Source organism: Ursus americanus, chromosome 5 (genome assembly GCF_024610735.1).
Source record: "Ursus americanus isolate L20-20 chromosome 5, mUrsAme1.1.p, whole genome shotgun sequence".
In the NCBI taxonomy this organism is placed as follows: domain Eukaryota; kingdom Metazoa; phylum Chordata; class Mammalia; order Carnivora; family Ursidae; genus Ursus; species Ursus americanus.
Genome location: NC_142131.1, coordinates 57,830,003 through 57,857,745, shown reverse-complemented (window position 1 = coordinate 57,857,745; position 27,743 = coordinate 57,830,003). Strand labels below are relative to the sequence as shown.

The window sequence follows — 27,743 nt, the reverse complement described above, 5'->3', positions numbered from 1 at the left end:
ATCAAACAAGGTATAGTTTAATGTACAATGGTGCAAAAACCCTAAAAATTATATTAGGGAACCAAATATAGAAATGTTTAAAATGAATAATAAATCACATTGAGGTTAGTATTCTTAAGATGCAAAGGGTAGTTTAATGTTAGAAAAATCAAGTAAGAGGCACCTGGGTGGCTCTGTCAGTTGAGTGTCTGACTCTTGGTTTTGGCTCAGGTCATGGGTCTTGAGATCAAGCCCTGCAGTGGACTCTTTGCTCAGTGGGGAGTCTGCTTGAAAATTCTCCCCCTCTGCCCCTTCCCTCACTCACACACACTCTATCTCTAATATAAAATCGAGGCACCTGGGTGGCTCAGTTGGCTAAGTGTCTGCCTTCCTCTCAGGTCATGGTCCCAGGGTCCTCAGATCGAGCCCCGAGTCTATCTGAGCCCCACATCCATCCGGCTCCCTGCTTAGCGGGGAGTCTGCTTCTCTCTCTGCCTCTCCCCTTTCCCCCTGCTCATGCTTTCTGTCTCTCATAAATAAATAAAATCTTTAAAATAAAATAAATCTTTTCTGAAGAAAAAAAATAATAATAATAAAATGTAATCTGCCCTGTTACCAGAATAGAGGAAAAAACCATACTGTTATCTAAAATGTGGAAAAGGCATTTGATAAAATTTCATTTATGATTTAAAAATTCGACAGAAATGGGGTGCCTGGATGGCGCAGTCAGTTACGTGTCTGCCTTCCGCTCAGGTCATGATCCCGGGGTCCTGGGATCTAGCCCTGTGTTGGGCTCCGTGCTTAGTAGGGAGTCTGCTTATCTCTCTCCCTCTGCCCCTACCCCCCTTGTGTGAGTTCTCTCTCTCTCTTTTTCAAATAATAAATAAAAAGTCTTTAAAAAAAATTCAGCAGAGACTAGTGGGGAAGCTCCATATCTAATAAACAATATCTACAAGAAAAACTCTAGTAACCATTACACTTAGTGGTAGAACTTTTAAACTTTTAACATAAAAAACAAAGTAAAATAGTTAACATCCATTCAACATTTTACTAGAGGGGAAAAGGTATAATGTTTGGAAAGGAAGAAGTAAGTGTTATTTGCGGATGTTAAGGCTGTCTTGGGGCGCCTGGGTGGCGCAGTCGTTAAGCGTCTGCCTTCGGCTCAGGGCGTGATCCTGGCGTTCTGGGATCGAGTCCCACATCAGGCTCCTCCACTGGGAGCCTGCTGCTTCCTCTCCCACTCCTCCTGCTTGTGTTCTCTCTCTCGCTGGCTGTCTCTCTCTCTGTCAAATAAATAAATAAAATCTTTAAAAAAAAAAAAAAGACTGTCTTTATAGAAGACTCAAAATGATCTACAGATAAGTTGATAAGAGTTTCTGGATATTAAGTCAGTAAACAAAAATCATTTCTATTTCTTTTCTCAGTAAGTTAGAAAATGTACTTTAAAAATCATACAATTTGGGGCACCTGGGTGGCTAAGTCGGTTAAGCATCTGCCTTCGGATGAGGTCCTGATCTTGGGGTCTGCTTCTCCCTCTTCTCTGCCCCTCAGCTCTGCTTGTGCTGTCTCTCTCTTGCTTTGTCTCGAATAAATAAAATCTTAGTAAAAAATCACATAATTTACAAAAGCATGAAAAAGTAAACATGACAAAAGATGTATAAGATCTTTTGGAGAAAATTATGAAGCTTTACTGGAAAACATTACAGAGAACTTAAGTTAACTCTCATAGTTATGTAGACATTAGGTGGTGAAGAATAACCCTCTTGAGGAGGGACAGGATAGGGTGCTTACTGAAAATCTAGTTCATTCTCATTTTAGGATTATGTTTTCTTGGGTACTGTCTTTGTTGGTTTGTGCAATTTTTAAAAACACTCCCTGCATTGTTAACGTTTACTGGTTTTTTCAAGGGAAGAGAAATAAATGTTTGTGGTCAGGCAATAGTCTTTAATTGAAAGTACTGACATATTTCAAAGCCATCATTTTGGGTACTGGGTAGAGAGTAGATTGGGTAGAAGTTGGAAGAGAGATAGTTGGAATAATCCAGATGAGAGATGGTTGAGGTTTAGGCCTGGAACCCAGGATTACCAAGTGCCTTGGGTAGGACTGCCCCTTTCACAGATTTCACATCATCTTTGAGTGGAGTAAAAATGTGGTCCTAGAATTCTGTATATTCCTGGCAAGACCTTCACCCATCCCAATTTCCAACCACTCACCACTGTCTACCTTGAAACCATCATTTTAATAATCTTACTCATTACTTCTATTTTTCTTGTTTATACCGGTCATCACAAGAGTCCTCTCCAGGGCTCGGTAGAGGTATCTTTATCCTACCCCCTCAACAGTATGTCTGCCTTCCTTGTTCTCTTTGTTTCTGTTGCTCATATCAACCTTTGACAGGTACTGTATTTATCTGTCCACCTTCCTTTGAATACATACTCCATGAAGACAAGGTTTTGTCTGTTTTTATTGCATACTGCAAGCACTTAGAGCAATGCCTTACATATACAGTTGCTCAACGAAAATGTGTTGAATAACTGATGGAAAACAGTGATACCAAGGGAGAATAGTTGTATCCCAGATTAAGGTTTAAGATTGAGAATACTGAATTTGTTGGTGGATTAGGTGTGAGGTCAGTGAGAGAGAGGGAGAGATGACAGGTGGGTCTTCCATCTTTTCCCTAAATATGTGAATAACTATAGTTGCTATTCTTAGAAGGGGGAAACTGAATAAGTGTTGCGGTAAAATCAGTTATTTGAAGGTAACAAGTTTAAAAGTCACTGAATAGGTATTCTCAAAATTTCCTTGTACTTTTTTTGTGTGTGTTGGGGGGGTTGTTTTTATTTATTTTTAAAAAGATTTTATTTATTTGAGATAGAGCACCAGCGGGGGAGCAGAGGGAGAGGGAGAAGCAGGCTCCCTGCTGAGCAGGGAACATGATGCGGGACTCAGTCCCAGGACCCTAGGATCATGACCTGAGCCCAAGGCAGACAACAACTGAGCCACTTAGGGGCCTCTTTTTTTTTGTTGTTTTAAAAGAATTTATTTATTAGAGAGAGAGTACAGAGGGAGAGAGTGAGGCAGACTTCCTGCTGAACAGGGATTTTGACACAGGGCTCAATCCCAGGACCCCAAGCTCGTGACCTGAGCCGAAGGCAGATGCTTAACCAACTGAGCCACCCAGGTGCCCCTTTCTACTTGGTTTTAACTTCGTATAAGTTTTGGAGACTGTACTCACCATATTTATTTGCAATGTGTTCTCAGGTCATGCGCATTGTGGATAATGTCCGTCCTGATCGACAGACAGTTATGTTTTCAGCTACTTTTCCCAGAGCTATGGAGGCTTTGGCTCGCAGAATCCTGAGTAAACCCATTGAAGTGCAGGTTGGAGGCAGGAGTGTGGTTTGCTCAGATGTGGAACAACAAGTGGTGGGTACAATCTGTCGGAAATCTTAGTTCCCTGGATGTTTAGGCAGTGTGTGATCCTTTGGGGATCATTGTGATGAAGGCAGGTAATTACCTCATTTTAAATAGGATACAGCCTAGCTGTTAATATTTTATCTGATAAATTTGAATAAGCTGTTCCTTGGAACTGCGTGTTTAAAATGCTCTTTTTAGTTCCTCCCACCAGAAGAGGTCGGACTGGTGGATGGAAATGTCACAGACCTATTTTATTCTTTAGTTAATAGGATGTGAGGTCAGGAGGCAGAGAGAACCACATGATGGTTTGCTCACGTTTGCAAGCCCTTTCTCTCAAAGTTAGAAATTTTTTTTGGTCTTACTGGTTTATCATTTAAAATCAACATTTTCCTACCCATTCCTAAAGATACAGCAAGTCATTTAGTCATTCGCCAGAAATAAAATGAATATTTTTGCTTAAGAGATATGTCTGCATTTTTACTCCATTAACTTGGTGTAATTTGGTATTTCAGATTGTGATTGAAGAAGAAAAGAAATTCTTGAAGTTACTTGAGCTTCTTGGCCATTACCAAGAGTCGGGATCTGTCATTATTTTTGTGGATAAGCAGGAACATGCTGATGGTCTTCTGAAAGATTTGATGAGAGCGTCGTATCCTTGCATGTCTCTTCATGGAGGTAATGTTTATCTGTTGAGTTCTTAATTTGGCCAGGTGCTGCTGTGTTCTGAATGATATATTTACCTTGTACTGTTATTTAGAGCCAAATTTTGTATCTATCTCCGTTTTTATTCACAACAACTCTGGGGTGGGTAAGCTTTATTATCGTTCCATCTTAGAGATAAAGAAAATTAGACAACAGTTCATTGGTTTGACCAAACCGTATAGCCGTTAATCAGATAAGGAGAAATTGAACTTAAAATTTTCTGTTTCATGTTAAATCCTTTCCATTATGCCATGCTACTTAGTTTTTTTCATGATTTGCATTAGACCTTTAATTGAAAGTATCATTTTAATTTTGTTATAACATCTCCATTGTTAAATGTATGTGGGACTTATAACACTAAACATATGGGACAAAGACCGTGTGAATTATCCTAAGTGTTCTGGCAATCTGTGACTTTGTAATGAATCACCCCAAAATTTAGTGCACATGTCATTTATTTATAAATCTGCAATTTGGGTGGAGCTCAGCACATACTGTCTAGTTTCTGTTTCATGCTGTGTCTACTGGAGTGGCTTAATTGGAACTGGGGATCCATTTCCAACTTGCCTTAACTTAGGTGGCTGGCACGTTGGCACTGGCTCTTGACTGAGCTCAGGCTATTGGCCAGGAGTGATGGCTCTTCCCTTTGAGGACCTCTCTATGGGACTACCTGGCTAGAAGGCAAGAACTGAAAGCTGACAAGGCCAGTTAAGTATGGTACTGGGAATTGGCAGAACTTTCATTTTCACGATATTCTGTAGGTCAAAATAGTCCCAGGACTGGCTCAGATTTAAGGGGATGGAGGCGTAGATTCCCAGTTCTTGATAGGAGGGTCATTCCCTCTGCAGAAGAATATGTAGAGTAGGCCATGCTTTTGCTATCATCTTCGGAAAATACAGTCTCCCATACCATGTGTCATTGTGGATGCAATTAAAAGGGCTTTTGGTATTTTGAGGGTATGTATTTGGTTAACTTTTAATATTTGAAAATGCCTCATATTTCCCCCTTTTTTTGGTTATTGGGATAAAATATACATTATATAAAATTTACCATTTTAACTATTTTTAAGTGTATAAATCAGTGGCATTAAGTGCATTCACAGTGCTGTGTGACATCACTGTTACCTACTTCCAGAAGTTTATTTTCATCCCAGACATAAACTCTCTACCTGTTAAGTAGTAACTTCATCTCCATCCCCACCCTCTAGCCCCTGGGAACCTGCATTCTGCTTTTTCCATTTGTGAATTTCCCTGTTTTAGGTACTTCACACATGTTGGAATCATACACTATTTATCTTTTTGTGCCTGGTTTTTTTCACTTAGCATAATTGTCTTTGAGGCTTATTGATGTTTTATCATGTATCAGAATTTCTTATTTTTTTAATAAGTATTTTAATTCTGGTATAGTTAACATACAGTGCTATATTACTTTCACTTATACAATATAGTGATTTAGCAGTTCTATACATCACTCAGTGCTTGTCATAAGTATACTCTTAATCTCCCTCACGTATTGCACCCATTCCCCCACCCACCTCTCTTCTGGTAACCCTCAGTTTGTGCTCTAGTTAAGAGTCTGTTTCTTGGTTTCTCTCTGTCTCTCTTTTTTTCCTTTGCTCATTTGTTTTGTTTCTTAAATTCCACGGATGAGTGAAATCATATGGTATCTGTCTTTCTCTGAGTTATTTCATTTAGCATTCTACTTTCTGGCTCCATCCATGTTGTTGCAAATGGCAAGATATCATTCTTTTTATGGCTGAATAATATTCCATTGTATGTATATACCCCACATCTTTATCCATTCATCTATTGGTGGATACTTGGGCTGCTTCCATATTTTAAACAATAGTGCTGTAAACCTAGCGGTGCATATGTCCTTTTGAATGAATGTTTTTGTATTCTTTGGGTAAATACCCAGTTGTGCTATTACTGGATTGTAGGGTAGTTCTATTTTTAAGTTTCTGGGGAAGCTCCATACTGTCTCCCATAGTGGCTGCACCAGTTTGTATTCCTACCAACAGTGCTTGAGGGTTCCTTTTTCTCCATATCCTCACCAACACTTGTTGTTTCTTGGGTTGTTGATTTTAGCCTTTCTGACAGTTGTGAAGTGATATCTCCTTGTAGTTTTGATCTGCATTTCCCTGGTGATGAGGGATGCTGAGCATCTTTTCATTTGTCTCTTGACCATCTGGATGTCTTCTTTGAAGAAATGTTTGTTCGTTTGCCGATTTTTTAAAAATCTGAATTCAGTTATCAACATGTAATGTATTATTAGTTTCAGAGGAAGAGGTCAGTGATTCATCAGTCTTATATAATACGCAGTGCTCATTACATCACATTCCCTCCTTAATGTCCATCACCCAATTACCCTATCCCCCCACCCCCCTTCCCTCCATTAACCCTCAGTTTGTTTCCTATGATTAAAAGTCTCTTATGGTTTGTCTCCCTCTCTGAGTTCATCTTGTTTTATTTTTCCCTCCCTTCCCCATGCTCCTCTGTTTTGTTTCTTAAATTCCACATATGAGTAAGATGATATGGTATTTGTCTTTCTCTGACTGACTTATTTCGCTTAGCCTAATACCCTCTAGTTCCGTCCACATTGTTGCAAATGGATTTCATTCTTTTTGATGGCAGAGGCTTAACCGACTGAGCCACCCAGGCGCTCCTGTTTGTTTTATTTTTTTTTTAAAGATTTTATTTTTAAGTAATCTCTTTGCCCAATGTGGGGCTCGAATTTACAGTCCCGAGATCAATAGTTGCACGCTCCATTGACTGAGCCAACCAGGCTCAGGTTTTTTTTGTTTTGTTTTGTGTTTTTTTTTTTTTTTTTTCACTTGCCTCAGGAGATGTGTCTGCAAAAATGTTGGTTTGGCTGATGTCAGAGAGCCTGTGCTCTCTTCTAGGATCTTTATGATTTCAGTTCTCACATTTAGGTGTTTAATCCATTTTGAGTTCATTTTTGAGTATGGTGTAAGAAGAATTTCCTTTTTGTTAATGCTAAATAATATTCCATTGCATGCATACACCACATTTCCATTATTCATTCATCTGTTGATGGACACTTGGGTTGTTCCTGCCTTTTGGCTTCTGTGAATAATGCTACTTTGAACACCGGTGTACAAGTATGTGTTGGAGTTCCTGTTTTCATTTCTTTTGGGTATATAGCTTCGAGTGGAATTGCTGGGTCATTTGGTAAGTCTATTTTTAACTTTTTGAGGAACCACCACACTGTTTTTTACAGCTCTTGTACCATTTTGTATTCTCACCAGCAGTGCAGTAGGGTTCCAGTTTATCCACAGCCTCGCCAGTTCTTGTTGTCCCCCACCCCCCTTGTTTAAAGATTTTATTTATTCATTTGACATTGAGAGCGAGAGAGCATAAGCAGGGGGAACAGCAGAAGGAGAGGGAGAAGCAGGCTTCCCACCAAACAGGGAGCCCAACATGGGGCTTGAGCCGAAGGCAGACATTTAACCAATTGAGCCACCCAGGCGGCCCTGTTTCTTAGTTTTTTGGTAAGTTTGAAAGTAAGTTGTAGCATCAGTGCATTTCACTTCAATATGTAGTTGGTTAACACAAGTTTATTTTTTTACTTTTTAAGTAAACTCTACCCTCAGTGCAGGGCTCAAATTCATGACCCTGAGATCAAGAATCATGTTCTACCAACTGAGCCAGCCTGGCGCCCCCCAATTTTTTCTTTAATAAACTGTCAGTAAACTGTAGTGAAATGTGCAGATCTTAAGTGTGCCATTTGATTAGTTTTGACAAATGTATGTAAGTTGTGAAACCCAAATCTCTATTCAGATATAACCTTGGAACTTTCCCTCTATTAATTCCTGTTCTCACCCCTAGAGGCAACCATTTTATGTATTTTTTCCCAACGTATATTAGTTGTATTTAGAATTTCAGAAAAATGGAATCGTATTTTCTGAACCTTTTTGTGTCACGTTGTCTTTCAATCAGCCTGTGTTTCTGAGTTTTTCCCTTTATTGTTAATACTCTTTTGTATAAATCTACCCCAGTTTGCTTAGTTCATTTCTGTTGATACCTGGGCTGATTCTTGGTTTTTTTGCTACTTCAGTCATCCTGCAGGATACATCATATCAGAATACAGAATGGTTCCATCACCCCCAAAACTTCTTTGTCCTATATCTTTAAAAGTAACTAAAAAGTTAGCTCTCCTCCTGTTTATAATACCTGGTAACCACTGGTGTGTTCTTATAAGAATATTTGTAAATGTAGGTCATACATTATGCACTTGGCTTTTTTTACTCAGCATAGTGACTTTGAGACCCACTGAAGTTGTTCATTTCTTTTATTGCCCAGCATTGTTTATTGTGGATGTACCGTTTGTGTATCTCTTCATGTGCTGAAGAACATTTGGGTAGTTCCCAGTTTTTAAGTTTTTAAAAAAATTTATTTATTTTGTTTATAAATAAAATTTATTTATTTTTAAAGATTGATTTATTTGAGAGAGAGCGGGAGCTAGCATGGGTGGGGGAGGGGCAGCGGGAGAGTGGGGGAGAGAATCCTGGAGCGGACTCCCTGCTGAGTGGGGAGCTGGACACAGGGCTCAATCCCAGGACGCCAAGATCATGACCTGAGTCAAAATCAAGAATTGGCTGCACAGCCAACAGCCACCCAGGCACCCCAGATTATTCCCAGTTTTTGACAAATGTGAATAGAGCTGCTATTGAATGTTCAGCTGCAGGTTTTTGGGTGTTTTCATTGCTGTAGAGTAGATAACCAGGAATGGGATTCCTGGGTCATATGTTAAGTGTATCTACTTATGGTTTCCTTTGTATTTATTCTACTTGTGGTTCACTGAGCTTGTAGAATCTGTAAATTTATTTCCTTGGGATATAGTTTGGGAGACATTTGGGAAAATCTTGATTATTATTTCTTCAGTTTTTATCCTTTGGGACTCCAATTATGTGTATGTTCAGCCCTTTAATACTGTCTCACATTTCTTTGATCCTTGCTCACTTTGGTTTTTCAACCCTTTTCTCTTCTCCTTAATTAAGATTGGGACATTTCTTGACTCTATCTTCAAGTTCACGGTTTCCTTTTTGCCATCTCTAACTGCTGTTAAGTCTATCCAGTGAATTTTTAAAATTCAGATAATGCATTTTTTTAGTTCTAGAATTTACAACTGGCTCTCTTATATTTTCTTACTTCTCTAATTAGATTTCCTGGCTATCTATCCGTTACGCACATTTGAAAATTTTTCCTTGACCACAGTTAAGTGGTCAAGGAAGATAGTTTCTTTAAAATCTTTGACTATTACTCATAACATCTTGGTCATCCGAAGTCAGTTTCTATTGATTGTCTTTTCTTTTGCTTTTGTTTTATATATTTTAAATTTTTTTGTCTAGTAGTTTTGGTTTGTATACTGGGCTTTATGATTGATACATTATATATTTTGGATTCTTTTATATTTTTCTTAAGAGTGTTGTATTTGTTTTAATAAGGCATTAACTTGATCGAACCCTTATTTGAAACTCAGTCTTTCTTTTAATGGGCAACATCTGAAATCTTTGTTCATTTCTTTTAGTCATAACTATGCTGCTTGGATTGTCCCCTGCAGGCATCGTTTAGGGGCTGCATATTTGAGCATGCCTACTCTGTTGTTCTTTCTTCGATTTATGTCCTATTTTTTGATCCTGAGTTTGTCCTGAACTCTTTCTTCTTTTTCTTCTTGTCAGTAAGACTGTTTCTATTTAAGTTTGACTTCCCTCTTTGGCTTCCCAGGGCCTTTCCCCAAGCAAAATCTTTAAAGTAAATAAATAAAATCCTTCAAACTCAGGGAGTGCCATTATATTATTCCCTGTGTCAGAAATTCCAGTTTCTGTTTGCTTTTAGTCCCTGTCTTGTGCCTTCAGATGTTTCTTGGGAATTTTTAAAAAATATTTTGGTTAGAATTCATAGTTGTTTTCTGCAGGAGGGTTGGTCCAGTAAATAGTCCTTCTTTGAGGGACATGTGTATTTTTCTTTTTCTTTTTTCTTTCTTTTTTTTTTTTAAGATTTTATTTATTGATTTGAGGGAGAGGGAGAGTGAGCATGAGTGTGGGGAGGGGCAGAGGGACAAGCAGACTCCCTGCTGTGCCAGGGAGCCGACTCAATCTCAGGGCTCTGAGATCATGACTTGAGCCAAAGGCAGATGCTTAACCCAGTAAGCCACCCAAGCACCCCAGAAATGTGTTTTTTCTGTATGTAAGGGCATTTCCCCCCATAATCCCTTATCTGTACTTCTCTTATCTCTTTCCTCAGAATTGCATCACATGCTTATGCCTAAATCATTCCTAAGTAAGCCGATTGACTAATGGTTCTTAAAGTATTGTACTGGGACCCCTGAGGGTCTCTGAGAGTTTCAGGGGTTCATGAGATCACAAGTATTTGTGTAATAACCTCATCACGTGCTTTGCCTTTTCCATTTTCATTTTGTTAGGAGTGTATAGAGTAGTTTTCTAAAGGCTTCGTGGCATGTTATATTGTACCAGATTGGATGCAAAAGATATGACATGCCAACTATCCTCTACTAAGCCAGACATTAAAGAGACAGACCAAGTTGTGAAGCATCTTAGTAAATTATTTTACTATTTTGGAAGGGTTATTTTTCACAAAAAAATTTCGGTTGTAATATGTAATTGCTTTATTTTTAAGTAAGTTAATAAGTACTTTAAAATTTTTCTCCATTCTGGTTTCTTTTTTTTAAAGATTTTATTTGTTTATTTAAGAGACACAGAGAGAGCACGAGTGGTGAGGGGGGCAGAGGGACAGGGATAAGCAGACTCCTCCCTGAGAGTGGAGCCTGACACAGGGCTCGATCCCAGGACCCTGAGATCATGAACGGAGCTGAATCCCGATGCTTAACTGAGCCACCCAGGTGCCCCAGTTCTAGTCTCTAATACATTAAATATTGATAGAGATGACTTATGTAAAGTAAACCTCTCTGGGTTTAATCCTTATTAATTTTAAGACTATAAAGGCAGCTTTAGCACAGAAAGTTTGAGAGGGGTTCATTCACCTCCTAAAACTCAGGATTAGGCTCATCTCTGGTTTGATGTACATGACCATGTGTTGAATGGATATTTGAACAAACTTGGGGTTACGTTTAAAAGGAAGAGGGTTTGGGCACCTGGGTGGCTCTGTTGGTTAAGTGTCTGCCTTTGCTCAGGTCATGATCTCAGGGTCCTGGGATCAAGCCCTGTATCGGGCTCCCTGCTCAGTGGGAAGCTTCTACTTCTGCTGCTCCCCCTGCTTGTGCTCTCTCTCTCTCTGTTAAGTAAGTCAATAAAAATCTTAAAAAAAAAAAATAAGTAAAAGGAAGAGGGTTAATTGCTGTTGGACAGGTATCCCGTATACTTCACTTAGCATGTTATATTCACTTCATGGAATAAGATATGTACACTTGAGGTAGGTAGTCAGGATATATCAGTCTAAATTAAAAGCTTTAGTACCTTTTAATTTATAATTTATAAAATGTAATTTATATTGATACTGATTCCATTAATTTTTCTTACAAGACTTTGGGTTCAATGTTAGATTCCACTTGTTTTGACATTAGATCCAAATACTTTGTTTAATTCAGTCTTTGAAGAGTACTTTTAAATTGAGGGTAATAATATTAGTTAACATTGATACATACTTAGATACTAAGCATTCTCTGGTATTTAAACTCAGATCTTATGTAAAGCCTTAGAATATCTTCTGCTGCAGAAATGAATTTCAAGGTTTGAGAATTTACCGATTCCGTTTTGCTATTGCTAGAAATTCTCCATCATAAAATCAATTTGTGGTCTGAGTATCTTGTAATAGAACTTTTTGGCATTTCATATTCTTCCATTCGAGCCTCTTTTGGTAACATATTTAAGAGAGAGCCAATTGGGTGTACACTGTTTAACCAGTGTATTTCAAACTTTAATAGGAATGTGTAATCACCCAAGGATCTTGTTAAAATGTAGAATTTGTAACTCAGTAGTTTGGGGTGGGATCTGAGATTTTGCATTTCTTTTTTTTTTAAAGATTTTATTAATTTATTTGACAGAGATAGAGACAGCCAGTGAGACAGGGAACACAAGCAGGGGGAGTGGGAGAGGAAAAAGCAGGCTCATAGAGGAGGAGCCTGATGTGGGGCTCGATCCCAGAACGCCGGGATCACGCCCTGAGCCGAAGGCAGACGCTTAACCGCTGTGCCACCCAGGCGCCCCTGAGATTTTGCATTTCTAACAATGTCCCACTTGATGTTGCTTCTGGTGCTGAGGAAAAAATGATTAGCAAAGCTCTAATTAACCCATAGGAGAAGGAGAAAGTTCTGAATTCTGTTAATATAGGCTGAATGTACCTGCCTTTTCTTTTATCTCCTAAACAGGTATAGCTTAATGAATCTGAGATGCTGGGGCTTCTGCAGTTATAACCCTTCTACATAAGAAAGGGGCCATACAAGGGCAGATTTGGAAGATTCATAAATGAGTTAATAGCAGTAGCCTTTGATCTTGCCATTAAATTTCCTTAGTGTTTTATTTTTTATACTGTGACTGGTGCACGTGTGGTCAATGTATGTTGGATTTATTTGCTACTCTGCATTTAACTTATTTCTGTGTCCAAGGAAATGAAAAATTTAATTGCAGTGTGTGGTTTTATAACTTTTTTTTAATTTACTTGCAGGCATTGATCAATATGACAGAGATAGCATCATAAATGACTTTAAGAATGGGACCTGCAAACTTCTTGTAGCTACTTCTGTTGCTGCCCGAGGTCTAGATGTGAAGCATCTGATTCTTGTAGTAAATTACAGCTGCCCCAACCATTATGAGGATTATGTGCACAGAGCAGGACGGACTGGAAGAGCAGGCAATAAAGTAAAAAGACTTTTTTAAAGTTGATTTCCATTACATTAAAACATAGGGTTTTTTTTTTTTTTTTTTTTTTTTTAGGATTTTAAGGAGTAGATAATAGGAGTTACAGGGACATTTTGAAAATGATCAATCATCAATAGGGACTAGTTGATATTCATCAATTCTATATATGGTATTATTAAAATTATCAGATAACTAGCCATTCTGTTTAGGCAGATAGTGTTTATTGTTTATGTCCTCTTTTAGGGTTTTTTGTTTTACCCTACCTAAAAATTTCTGTGTATGTATATACATACATGTATATAGTTCGGTATCCTTCATCAGTATTTTTTTTTAAATTTATTTATTTTATTCATTTGAGAGAGAGAGCACGAGCAAGGGGGAGAATTAAAGGGAGAGGGAGAAGCAGACTCCCTGCTGACCTGGGAGCCCGACTTGGAACTGGATCCCAGGACCCTTTTTTTCATTACTCCCCTGTCCCACTCCATATGCTATGTATATTACTTGCTTTTTAAATTCACCTGTAGTCTGGTAAGTATATAGTCTAAGTCATTCTTTTCGAAGGCAATAGAATATTCTATTGTTGGAAACATTGATGATGATCTATTTGATATTCCAGCCCTGGATATTTCTACATAGTGAAGCAATAATATTAATAATAATAATAGGATGTATTTATGTAGTACTTACTGAGTTCCAGATGTTGTTTTCAGTGCTTTTCATACATATTGTTTCATTTTATCCTCACAATTTCCCTTTGAGCTAAACAACATTACCATTTAATAGATGAGAAAAGCTAAGGCACATGGAAGTTAAGTTAGTTGCCCAAGCCTGCATAGCTAATAAGTAGTGATGGCTCTTACTCTTTTAACCTGAGTTATTCCCAAATATGGATTTGGGAAAGTTTGTAAAGGGGCACACATGTAGTAAAAATTGTAGCCTTTTTGGTCCACATACAGTCTCTGTCATATGGATGTGTGTGTGTGTGTGTGTGTACACACAAACCTTAAAAAAGAAGCGATACCATTCTTAAAGAGCTCATGGGCAGTACAAAAGCAGGCCATGGGTCAAGTGTGGTAATTAGATATTCCTGAAATACTATATTAAGCCATGTTTTAAATTTTGCCACGTTTCTCTAGTAGGGGCAGAGAATGTTGTAGAGATGACATGATTGTGGTATACTGTTCTCTACTCCCAACTCTAGCCTTTCTCTCACCTGAACCAAAAAGCTCCTGGAGACATGTGAAACCTTAGGTTTTAGAGAACCCCAGGGTGATGATGTAATTAACTTCATTTTTGTATATAAAAATTTTTTGTATATGTGTGTGTATATATGTATGTTGTGTATATATGCATGTGTATATATACATGTGTGTGCATGTATGTATATATGCATGTGTACGCACATACATCAAAAGATGAAGTGAGCTACGTCATCTCCCTGGGGTTCTCTAAAGCCTAAGGTTTCACATGTCTCCAGGAGGGTTGTTTTTTGCTTTTGTTTTTATTTGCCAGTGTGAGCACAAGTGGTTGGGGGGGGTGCGGCAGGCAGAGGGAGAAATAGGCTCCTTGCCTGGGACTTGATCCTAGGACCCTGGGATCATGACCTGAGCTGAAGACAGACCCTTAAACGACTGAGCCACCCAGGTATCCCTCTAGGAGCTTTTTGGTTCAGGCGAGAGAAGGGCTAGAGTTGTACATACATGTATACATATATATATATACATACATATGTGCACACACATAAATTTTCTTTTATCCGTTATTGGTCTTAAAAACTCTGTAGGGGAAAAATTATGTGGAAAGCTACATCCTAGAAAGTTAATACAAGTTAGTTGGGGTAGAGTGGTACAGTAGGTAGTGTATGAAGGGAATGGAAGCAAAAAGGAAAAAATAATGTGCTATATTAAAATTTGTATGTATGACAGTGCATTTGTGCATTTATCTAAAATCATATATTTCTGTTTATACATGAAGAAATTAGAAATTTTCTGGTTTTGCTTATTTTTAAATATTAAACTTAGATATTTTACTGTGAAGCATTCAAGAATTTAGTAGGACTCTTCTGTTTAGTCTTTAGAGGATTTATTAGGTGGGTCAGATTTTATCTTGTGATCTGAAGAAGAGTCATGTTGTTAGTGCCTAACAGTTCCACTTTTTCATTATTCGTCAGGGTTATGCGTATACTTTTATCACAGAAGATCAAGCTCGCTATGCTGGTGACATAATTAAAGCTCTTGAATTGTCAGGAACTGCAGTGCCTCCTGACCTGGAGAAACTTTGGAGTGATTTCAAAGATCAGCAGAAAGCTGTGAGTTTTTTTAAACTGCCATTACTTTTATGCAGCTCATTATTGTGTTGTAGACCTTGACTATTCAATACTTGTAAACCTTGATAGGGTTATTTTATCTCTTTGGGGAGGGGAGTGAGAACAAAATCCTCTCTTTTGCTTCAACTCAGTATTATGTAGAGTTCTTTTTTTATTGTTCATGTGCTAGGTGGAGTGTTTTTGTTACATTGGTATGCACTACCTTGAAAAATATTTAATAACCCCTAAATTCCTGAACACTAAAGTTTTTTAGTATGAAATTAACTTTTTTGTTTTTCCTTGAAAGGAAGGGAAAATAATTAAAAAGAGTAGTGGGTTCTCTGGTAAGGGATTCAAGTTTGATGAAACAGAACAAGCTTTGGCTAACGAGAGGAAGAAGTTGCAAAAAGCAGCTCTTGGTCTGCAGGATTCAGATGATGAGGATGCTGCAGTCGACGTAAGTGTCCTTTTACTAAGGCTCATTCTTGCCATTTGAAGCATTGTTGCTTTCGTCCTGGAGGTCTTACCATTTGCTTGTTGAGATATAGCCAGTTACTGCAAACCTTTTTTGATGTGTGCCCTTCCCAACCCTTTCTCTCTTTCTCCCTCTGCCTCTCTCTCTGTATTCTCATATGCCTTACCCATATTTATGTATTTTCATAAAAATGAGACCATACTGCTTTATAAACCTTCTTGACAGCAGCGGTCTTAGGTTGAAATCGTCTCATTTTAGTAAATTAATTCTTGCATTTTTTTTAATGAATTTTTAAAAGCTTTATTTATTTATTTATTTGAGAGAGAGAGAAAGCATACACGAGTGGAGGGACAAGAAATAATCTCATGTAGACTGCCTGCTGAGCACAGAGCCCTATCATGACCTTGAGATCATGACCTGAGCTGAAATCAAGAGTCGGACACTGAACTGACTGAGCCACGCAGGCACCTCTTATTCTTACATTGTTCTTAATGGTTACATAATATTTCATTATATGAATGTTCCACAGTTTAATTAATCAAACCCCTAATTTTGAATATGTGGGTTGTTTCTGTATATTCATATTTGAAATATACTTTATTATCGTAAACTGTACTTTACTGCTTATCCTTGTGCATTTAGTTTAGCACATTCATCTGATTCAGTTTTGAGGTTGAGCGTGTAAATGGAATTGCTAGGCCAAAAGGTGTATCTAATGTGGTGCCGAAACATTGTCAGATTGTCCTGCACCTGGGTGGCTCCTCTTGATCTTGGAGTTGTGAGCCTAAGCCCCACGCATGTCGGGTGTAGGAGAGCTTACTTAAAAAGCAAAAAACAAACAATAATAGATAGCATTTTTGAGTGTTCCCAAGTGCCATCATGCATTGTGTCAGATGCTTTACAGGGATTATTTCATTTACTTCTGCACATTATCCAGACAAGGTAGATACTCAAGAGTATGCCCATTTTATAATTGAAGAGACTTAGAAGTAATCTTTTCAGATTTACATAGTGATTAATGGGATGAGCTGGGCCCTGTACCCATTTCATTCTTACTTCAGAGCCCATGGTCTTAGCTAATGGCATTGTTTGTGACCCAGTGAAGAGGGGCCCTGAGGACTCAGGAAATTCAGGGTTTCACAGAGTATCCTTTGGAACCGAAAGAAGCTTGAGCTTTAGAAGAGCATGTTTTCATTATAAAATAATTTTGAAAATCTTTCTAGTGCATACCACTAGTAGTGGTATTAGCATATCAAAGTATGTGTAAAATCCTGGGTTCAAGAAGCCTGTTTACCTCTAACCCAGAAATCCTCTAATACACTTGATCATTGATCATAGAAGGTTTTTTTTTTTTTTAATTTAAATACTCTATTAGACCTAAGCTCAGGATATGAATTTAGAATCAGGAATTCAATTTGATCTTGTTGTTTGAGGAATTTGAAGCCCAGAAAAAGCATTTGGCCCACAACCACGTTGGCTGTTAAGCACAGATAGCATCAGACCCCAGATCTCTCATTAACCCTACATCATTTTCTCATATACCATACTGGCTTAAAATTTAATTAAGTCAGTGTTTTAGTTATTGGTTATGGTGTAACAGATCAGTCTAAAACTTAGTAGGTTAAAACAACAAACATTTATTATCTCACATTTCCTTTCGGGTAGGAAATCAGGAGCAGTTTAGCCTGGTAGTTCTGCTTAGGCTCTCACTGAGGTTACAGTAAAGCTGTTGTCCCAGGGCTTGGTATGACCTGAAGGCTTGACTGATAGAGGATCATATTTTTTCAAGATGGTTCACTCACTGTGCTGTTGGCAGGATACGTCTTTTCTTTCCTCTGCCTGTGTGTCCTCACAGCATGGCGATTGGCTTCTCCCAAAGTGAGTGAGCTGAAGGAGGGGGCAAAGAGGAAGCCTTAAGGCCTTTTATGACTAATGTCTAAAGTGACACACTGGCACTACTGCTTTATTTTGTTTCTTAGAAATATGTCACTAAGTCCAGCCCACACTCAAGGAGAGGCTCCACCTTTTGGAGGGGAAGAATATTAAAGAATTTACGGCCTTGCTTTGAAACTACCTCAGTTTTGTGTTCTTTTTGGGGGGGTAGGGGCTGAGGGAGAGGGAGGGAGAGGGAGAATCTTAGGATGTGCACCCAGCGTGGAGCCCAACTCAGGGCCTGATCTCACAACCCTGAGATCATGACACGAGCAGAAATCAAGAGTCATATGCTTTAACTGACTGAGCCACCCAGTCCTCCCAGAAAACCACCTCAGTTTTTTTTTTTCAATGTTACTTTGAACATTATTTTGAATCTCATTGTATGAAATATATCGGTTCTTTCTGTGGTTAATTTTTAAGATTTATTTATTTATTTGAGAGAGAGAGTACACATGAGTGGGGAGAAAGGCAGAAGGAGAAGGAGAGAGAGAACCTCAAATAGAATCAGCGCTGAGTGCGGAGCCCTATGGGGGCCTTCATCTCACAGCCCTGAGATCATGACCTGAGCCGAAATCAAGAGTTGGACACTTTTAACTGACTGAGCCACCAGGTGCCCCACCTAATTAATTTTTAAAACCCTACGCAAGCTCTTTTCTGCATTTGAGTTTTAGCAGATAAGGCCTTATTAGCCTAATTTAAGTATATAAAGGGGTTTGCGTCTCTTTAGTTGGCCTTGTCAGTAGTCATTGTTGGGCAGAAAGCATCTTTAAAAGGAAATGCAAATAGCTTATGAGGTGGTTGTGTCCAGCCTCAGGATGGCACAGTTGAAGTTCTGCTCATGTGGCTCCTGAAGAGCTGAGGCATTCACCTTTATTTTTGCTTTGATGGGGAAACCAACCTTACTTTTTGTCCTTTTTTGGTTCAAAGGAATAAAGCAATAAAGCCCTCTTTTCTGATTCTGTTACCCGATTTTTTTTTTTTTTAAGATTTTATTTATTTGGAAAAGAGAGAGAGGGCATGAGTGGGGAGGGGCAGAGGCAGAGGGAGAAGCTGCCTCCTCACTGAGCAGGGAGCCAGTTGTGGGGCTCCATACCAGGACCCCGGGATCATGACCTGAGCTGCAGGCAGATGCTTAACCATCTAAGCCACCCAGGGGCCCTTCTGTTACCCAGTTTTTAAGGCAAATCCATTTATACTTCAGAAGTTGGGAAGGATATGGGGAGCCCCACCTTAGGAACTTGTACCATTCCCCCTGAGAACTGTTGACTGTAATTTTAGTGGCCTACCGGCCTTGAGTTACACTGCCCTTCTGCCATCCTCTTTCACTGCAGTTTAATTTAGCCTCAGGGCCTGAGCCCTGAAGCATCTCAGCTATATCATGTTGGGTTCTCTGTCTTAACAACAACACATGGTCAATTGCTGAACTGGGATATATTTTCTGGACCGCTTAGGAGTGTGCTCACTTGGTTCATGTGACATTGTATTTCTGTTTTCTTTCTCTTTCTCTTTTCTGTCTTTTTCCTGCCATAGGTAACTGATTTTTTAAAATGTGCCATCCTCAACAAATAGCTGGTCTATTTTCCTATTGATCTTTGTGGTTGAATTAACATAAATGCGACTAATTCTAGTCATTTGGCAGAAATATTATTTGTTTCTGTGGATGTATCTAAATTGGTATTTTTAATCCAATTTTTATTAATCTTTTTATTTTCTTTAGATTGATGAACAAATTGAAAGTATGTTTAATTCAAAGAAGAGAGTTAAGGATATGGCTGCGCCTGGAACGTCTAGTGTTCCTGCTCCAACTGCAGGAAATGCTGAGAAATTAGAAATTGCTAAGAGATTGGCTCTTAGAATCAATGCTCAGAAGAATTTGGGCATTGAGTCTCAGGTATTAAGTAATTGCTCCAAGTTTTAGTCACTGCTTTTTATGTCAGCACAAGTGAGCAGGTTGTTCTAGACATTGAGTTAGTGGGAATTTAACATTAATCGAATACAGATTCTTCAGTTACTGCATTTGGATGATTCCTCTTATATGGTTAACTAAAGTCTTAATGCCTATTTTGGAATTCTTTTTTTTTTTCCTAAGATTTTATTTATTTATTTGACAGAGAGACAGCCAGTGAGAGAGGGAACACAAGCAGGGGAAGTGGGAGAGGAAGAAGCAGCCTCCCGGTGGAGGAGCCTGATGTGGGGCTCGATCCCACGACTCTGGGATCACGCCCTGAGCGGAAGGCAGATGCTTAACGACTGAGCCACCCAGGCGCCCCCTGTTTTGGAATTCTTAACTGAAGCATGTTAGCTCTTGATAGTTTTATAAAGTAATATTCTGATTGATCTTAACAATATCTTAAGGAAATAGCTCCCCCCTTTTTTCTTTTTTTTTCCCCAAGATTTTATTTATTTGAGAGGAAAAGAGAGCAAGCACAAGCGGGTGAGAGACAGAGGGAGAAGCAGAGTCCCCACTGAGCACGGAGCCTGATGTGGGGCTCGGTCCCAGGACCCTGGGATCATGACCTAGCCAAAGGCATCTGCTTAACTGACTGAGCCACCCAGGCACCCCACGTTTTCTTTCTTGATCTGCTTTTATTGGGTGGTTTATTGGGCACACAAACAATTTCTTGGAAGTATAATACCTGGTTACATAACTCAAACTAACATGGGCTTAAACAGTGGAAAATGTGTTAAGTATTTCACATGCCATCTTTCTCTTGAGAGCTTTTTTATTAATTTTTAAAAAATTATCAACTCAATTTTTAACTAAGAATAAACTTTCATAGGATTCTCCTAAAGAATAGTTTGTTTATTTTAACAGTGTTTTGAAGATTTTGAGAGTTTGTGGACTGGTAGAGCCCTGTGTCCAGTAGGCTGGATAGCTTCGGGACTGTAACACCCAACCTGGAAGGACCAAGCCTTCCGGACGCTAGTGGACTGACTCAGTGAGGCAGCTACAATTGAGACTTAGAGTCTCAGGTTTCTGTTTGTTTCGTTTAGCCAATGAGAATTGCTTCTCTGCTGCTTGGCTAAGATCACATGTTTAGCCAGTGAGTTACCATGAAGTGTCTGCTGTATTCAGGCCTTACTTCCTCTGAAAACAGAGATTATAGTGCCTCATCTGATATTCTCTGGGATTATTACTGCTAATAAGTCTTCATTGGTGAAATCAAATAGCCACGCCTTCTCATTGTTAGAAAAGCTTGAGGTTTGAGTCAGTTATTACCTATAGAATTCTGTCCACATTAGGCATATGGTAAAATTAAGTTCAAATTAAAAAGGTTTAAGTACAAAATAAAGTAAAAATGTAAGTCAGTCATTTACTGTAATTTATTGAACATTGGCTTGGGCTTTGGGGTTGGAGAGCTCAGTGGTGGTAGTGGACAAAGATTCTAATTTAGAGGAAATTCTTAGGAGCCACAAAGTTATATAAATGATTTTAGAAATATTTTATTGTATATCAAGAGTTATCTAATTCTCTATGATCCAGTAGAATTTTTAATAATAGAGTTGAATGTTCTTTATTTTTCTCATCAAAGTAAGGGAGATAAATACATTAAACTGTTAATATGTACTGCTAATTTGCACATGAATAGGACTCTGCATTAGAAAGATGCTTCTAGTTAGTGGCTTACCAGAGAATAATTTGTGGTAGGATCCCTGATCTCGTCTCTGCCCTCATTTGAGATTTGACTGTAGGTCTTCTTAAACTACAGGATGTGATGCAACAGGCCACCAATGCGATTCTCAGAGGTGGCACCATCCTGGCTCCCACTGTGTCTGCCAAAACCATTGCAGAGCAACTTGCTGAAAAGATCAATGCCAAGCTCAATTATGTGCCTTTGGAGAAACAAGAAGAGGAGAGACAGGATGGTGGACAAAATGAATCTTTTAAGAGATATGAGGAAGAATTAGAGATCAATGACTTCCCACAGGCAAGTAACAGTTTTAAGCCTTTTTTAAATGATGGAGTAAAAACTCTTGCTTCTTTAGGAGCAAAAATACCTTCTTTAAAACCTGTGAACATTTTAATAGCTACTTTACTTTTTATTTAGATGAGGGAGACAACAATAGAAATTTTATTTTTATGAATATATTCTAGTTACATTAGGATCTAAATGATTTTATGTGAAAGTGTTAATTATATTCTTAATATTGACCATAATATTATTTAACCAACCTATTCTTTGTCCGTACGCCAGGTTTTTGTCCTTCCGTGAAGTGATTTTTTTCCTCCCACCCTTTCTTTCATAGACTGCTAGGTGGAAAGTTACCTCTAAGGAAGCTCTGCAGAGAATCAGTGAGTATTCTGAAGCCGCAATTACAATCAGAGGAACATATTTCCCTCCTGGCAAAGAACCTAAGGAAGGAGAGCGGAAAATTTACTTGGCAATTGAAAGTAAGTATTGTTGGTTCTGTTGCAGTCTTGAGTTAGGTCAGAGTTGATATATAGATGTAACAGACACAGAGAGAATGTAAGGTTAGTTCTAGAGAGGATAAAAGTAAGGAACATGTATAAGAAAAAAATAGTTTTTCATGTATCATTTAAGGTCTTTATTTAGACATTCAGTACATATGGAAAGGTGACTGTATATGGAACTCTTTCAGTCTTGACAATTCAGTCAAATTAGAAAATCACTCTAAAAGAAAGATATTTTAAGGACTGATGTGTTTATGCTTTTAATAAGTAGAATATTCTGGTCAAAGTTTAGGTTAGAAAGTAAATCAGTATATTAGTTCACTTAATGAATGTTTATCCAAGCAAGTATTCCCTGTGTAATTATGGCCATAAAAGTTCTTGCATATCTTTAAAAAAAACAAGAAGAGGACAGAGAATACCATAACCCAAAGTATATAAGTAAGGTATTACATAGAGTGATCAGATTTGGGGTTTTTTTGTGTGTGTTTTGTTTTGTTTTCTTTTTACACTTTATTTATTTGAGAGAGTGTGTGTGTGTGTGAGAGAGAGTCAGAGACAGAGACAGAGGGGCAGAAGAAGAGGGAAAGGGAGAGAATCTCAAGCAGACTCCTTGCTGAGCATGGAACCTGACTGCAGGGTTAGACCTCATGAGCTGAGCCTAAACTAAGTTGGATGCTTAACTGAGTGAGCCTCCCAGGCACCCCAGTCAGATTTGCTTTTTAACTTTATTTCACACATTCATGAATGAGTTCAAAAGACTTTCCATTTTTATTTTCCCCCTAATGTATTATTCCACTGCATAATAGGACAACTTGCCTCCCTTCATTTATGTATCTGAATATCTTTGTAATAGACTTACAAGTGTAGACCCAGCCAGATCCACTTCATCAGTTTAATGAATTAAGTGTCTGTTGCGTACTGGTTTTGGAGCTGTGGAAAGGTTGGTCCTGTGTGTTCTGTAAGCTCAGAGTCTGCATCCATAGTGCTTTAAATGGCTTTGATGGCTCCAGAGGAGCCTCTCTCACATCCTGTATCATCTCAGGCACCGGCCGAGTTACGTTGAGGCGCACACATCACTTCTGACGAAGAAGCCTTACCTCACCCTCTTCACCGCTCTGTAGCTCTTTACCTGTTTGTCTTCACAGTAGTCATCACAGAAATTGTAGTATATTTTTACTTGTTGTGTCCCCTCCCCCCACTGGAGTTCTCTGGATGTAGTGATTTTATCATCTGCCCTATTCTCAGAGCAGAGGGGTAAACACTTGATAAATTTTCTGAGTAATGCATCTGATTAAGCCCTATAGTCACTTGTCTTCAGGATACAAAGTATTACTTGACAGGCATCTCCTCTATTTGATCTCTTTAAAGCTGCACTGTCCAAGAGAACACTCTGTGATGGCTATGGAGCACTCAAAATACGGCCAGTGTGACTGAAATTTGTAAATTTTATTTAATTTTTGTAAAGGAATTCATATTTGATTTTTTTATTTTTTTAAGTAATCTCTACACCCGTTGTGGGGCTCAAACTCACGACGATGAGATCAAGAGTCGCATGCTCTACTGACTGAGCCAGCAAGGAGCCCCAGTTTTTATTAATTTAAATTTAAATAGCCACATACATGGCTGGTGGCTACTGTAATGGTTAGCTTTTAAGTTTGTTGTTGGAAAGATCATTAGAAGGTATTTAGTTCCATTGAAAGTATATTGTAAATAAGGTTTGTCACTGTTAGTGACAGTGTTTTTTTGTTCTTGTTACATTTTGGCATTTCTTTGATTTTGTGAGGACTTTATAATTTTAGGTAAGTTCTTTCTGAATATAATGTACAGATGATCTGCTTACGTATTAGGAATTGATTTTTTCCTGGCCAAAACAAGGAATCTCATAAACGTGACTAAAAGTTAATTAGTGCTGTGCCTGTTTAGTCACTTTCCTTTGAATTGGTGACCTCAGTTATTTTTGTGTGGCATCTTAGCATTAAGATACAAGAAGAAAAACACATGTGTAGTGTGTATCCCATCTACCCCTAAGTAGAAATCATTTCCTGGCCAAAAGTGCAAGATAGGGTCAGAGTAAGTTAAGGCACTGAAGAGTGCTGTTGCCAAGATTATGCTGTTGGGTTTTTTTGTTGTTGTTGTTTTGTTTTTCTTTAGTAAGTATTTGCCTGGTTGCTATAAACTTTTGATTAGTTTCCGGAATTCTGGTACAGTTGATTTCAGGTTTTTGCAGATTTACTCACTTTTTGTCAGAGGACAGGCTTTCGGAGTTCCAGGCTCTGCCATTTTCACTGATGCACTCTCACGACTGGACCTTTAAAGTTACTGATGAATTGTGGCAACGGGGAAACTCAAATGCAGCCTTTTTATATGTTCCGTGTTATTGCCATTCTGCCATTATTTCATGCATATTTTAAAATGCATGCATATTTAAGATTCATGCATATTTTAAAATGGTGCACAAAGGATGTAGAGCTTGAACTAAGCAAATTCCATGTCTTTTTTTTGTGATTGTGACTTTTATTAAGTCAGGTTTTTAAGTGCATCCTTTTATGTGTCCTGAAAGACTTTTGTTCTGCCAGTGACTTTGTGTTTCTAAATCATGTGATACTCTTCCTTATTGTGTAGTAAAATGAGGATTGCTGGCACCTAGTTCTTCAAGGAGAGAAAATTACACTGACATCTTTCTGCGCTTGGAACTGGACAGGTCTCCCCTACTCCAGTGTCTTTAGGCCATACAGGATGGAGACACAGTGTCCTCCAGTAGAATCTGATGATAAAACCCTTGGTGTACATGCAGTCAGCCTTTTATTTTCAGCTTGAATATCATGGGGGCCATTTAAGCAAAACCAGTACTTTTAAATGCCTGCCTTAGAAAGAGGTAAATCAGAGATAACGATTGCTTGATTTGAAAAAGGATCCTCTGTGTAATTCTTGAATTTAAAGGTAATTATGTTTAGTATAGTATATCGAGGTTCATCTTACATAGAACTTTACCAGAACATACCTCCTCTACTGCCAAGTGAAGTGAGAAGCCCACAGCTTCTGCTTGACTTTTCCTTCCACTTAGAGTGCTTCTGGTCCTTTCTCTCCACTGTCAACTTGTACTTAGGAAATAATGTCTAATTTTTATAATCTAAATCAGCTTTCCCCCACGTATATAACAAGATAATCTTATCAAAAACGAATCTTTAGAATTCTAGAGCCAGGGATGCATGGGTGGCTCTGTCGGTTGAGCGTCTGCCTTCGGCTCAGGTCATGATCCTGGGGTCCGGGGATTGAGCCCTGCCCTGCTCAGCAGAGAGTCTGCTTCTCCCTCTCTCTCTGCTGCTCCCCTCGCTTGTACTCGCTGTCTCTCTCTCTCTCTCTCTGGTCTCATCTCAAATAAATAAATGAATAAAATCTAAAAAAAATTAAAAAAGTCTAGAGCCGTAGTGATGGTTAAGAACTGGAGATTAGTAGTTAAAATGATCCAAAGCTTTGAGATTTTCATAGAGGATTAGTTTTTTAAAGGATTTTTAGTTTTTGAAACTCCAGCCAAATCAGCTGAACTCTAATAGGACAAAAACAGGTGTTGGAAGGAGCCTAGTGTCATCTGTTTCTAGTTCTGTAATTGGAGGGACCCTACTGCCTGGCTCCTTGGAGGCTCTGTGTGGCTCAGCAGTTTCAGGCCTCCCACCAGGCAGCGGGAAGGAGAACAGGAAGGCCTTATGTGCCTAGCCATCCTGTATAATTTATAGCCTGTTTTGTGACCCTCTCTTTTTACTAGTGGAGAATCCCTTAAAAGCAGCCAGAGTTGTTTTAGGACCAATGAAAGGAAATGCCTCTTTTCCATGGCAGCTTATAAACATATGTAACCTATTACCTAAAGAAGCTTTATAAGTCAAAACTTTAAACTGGTCCAAATGGTCAGGCTCTAACTAAAGTAGGGAAATTACTCTTCTACTTTGATTTAGGTGAGAGTGTCATTTTCTTTCTTTTTAAAATAGCACAGAATATCAACAAGCTTCACACCAACTCATGCCAAGTAGCATATTTTCCTCCTGAATTTCATTTTGGTTGTAATTTTTAGTCTGGCTTCGCTCTTGATTCTACCCTTTTGTTTACTTTCATCCACCTCTCTTCCAGCACCCACAGCTTTAAAATGTGTGGCTGGTGGGGGTATGGGATTTAGATGAGATATGTGGCTGTGACTTCACAGCCATACTCCTGGCTCTTTCCTTCCCATTGTTAAACTGTTTCTTCTTCCTCCCCCCCTTGCTCTTTCTCCTCTCTTCCTTTTCCTTCTTCATCTCCTTTCCTTCCTGCCCTCCTCCCTTCTCTTGCTCCCCCTGGGATCAGAAAACGTCATTCACATCTAATAAGAAGGAATTCTTGTGGCTTGTTTTCCTCATTTTGTTTTCTTACATAGAATGATAAATACATAGCTTTCTGCATTGCATCATATTGTTTAACATTTCACTCCTACCCTAGTCCTTACTTTCTTGTCTGTTGGTCCAGCTCTTTAATTTTTATCAGTGTGCACTGTGCTACCTATCTCCTTTAATTTTTTTTAATTTTTATTTTACTTTATTTATTTTGGATTATTTTGAGAGAGAGGAAGAAGGGAGTGGTGGAGCAGAGGGGGAGAGAGAGAATCTTAAGCAATCTCCACACCCAGCGTAGAAGCTGACATGGGGCTGGATCTCACGACCTTAGATCATGACCTGAGCCTAAATCAAGAGTCAGATGCTTAATCGACTGAGCCACCCAGTTGTCACCTTTTTCTAACTTTTATTTATTTATTTTTATTACTATTTTTTTGGTGTGTGTTACCTATCTAGACTTACCTGGTCCCTGGCATTGTCCCTTGTCTTCAGATCCCTTCACACTACCCTTCATGGTTCTCTCGTCTTTATGTCTCCTTTACTTCTGGTTCATATTTCCATTGGCCTGACATTTCCAACTGGATGTCACATGAGCCCTTCAACTACAGCAATCTCAGAATTGAATTTCATCTACCATCACTACTGATAATACCTGTTTTTCCTCTTGGATTCAGTATCTTCTTAATTACTTCTTACTTTATTTGCTTCTCATCTCTTAGCGACTGAACTCTGCCTGGAGAACTGAGGGAGGGGTTTTTGTAAGGAATGATATTTAGAAGTCATTCTGATAAACTACTTCCTACCTTTCCATTCTGTTGTAATATCTTTACAAGTTTGTTTTTCTAATAGTCTGCAAGATCATATAGAGCATGAATGAGTTGTTTGTATAATGAATCTCTCATTCTATATTATACATGGTGGGTACTTTCTTGAGTTGAAATAACTGTATGAATGAATGTCTCCAGACTGCCTCATCCTCTAGGCTATCTTGCTGTGTTCTTTTACACTCTTTTCCAACCACACTGTACTTCTCTTACTCTTCAGTAATTAAGCATGCCTTTTTTTTCCCCCCCAAGATTATTTATTTGAGAGAGAGAGGGCACGAGCAGGAGGAAGAAAGAGAGGGAGAAGAGGGAGAAAGAGAGGGAGAACCAGGCTCTCAACAGAGCAGGGAGCCTGATGCGGGGCTTGATCCCAGGACCCTGGGATCATGACCTGAGCTGAAGGCAGACACTTAACCAACTAAGCTGCCCAGGCGTCCCTAAACATGCCTTTCTTAATCTGTACCATTGCACATG

At 38.7% G+C, this 27,743-nt stretch overlaps 1 protein-coding gene across 1 annotated transcript in view; it reads left to right on the top strand.

Moving 5' to 3' along the window:
• Nucleotides 1–27,743, top strand: part of DDX46 (DEAD-box helicase 46) — a 67,459-nt gene that overhangs the window by 36,850 nt on the left and 2,866 nt on the right. The window contains exons 14-21 of the mRNA XM_045794664.2: nt 3,241–3,405; nt 3,909–4,071; nt 12,762–12,955; nt 15,126–15,263; nt 15,568–15,717; nt 19,388–19,564; nt 21,381–21,599; nt 21,919–22,063. Coding sequence (XP_045650620.1) covers nt 3,241–3,405; nt 3,909–4,071; nt 12,762–12,955; nt 15,126–15,263; nt 15,568–15,717; nt 19,388–19,564; nt 21,381–21,599; nt 21,919–22,063 — 1,351 coding nt within the window. The remainder of the gene's footprint in view (nt 1–3,240; nt 3,406–3,908; nt 4,072–12,761; nt 12,956–15,125; nt 15,264–15,567; nt 15,718–19,387; nt 19,565–21,380; nt 21,600–21,918; nt 22,064–27,743) is intronic.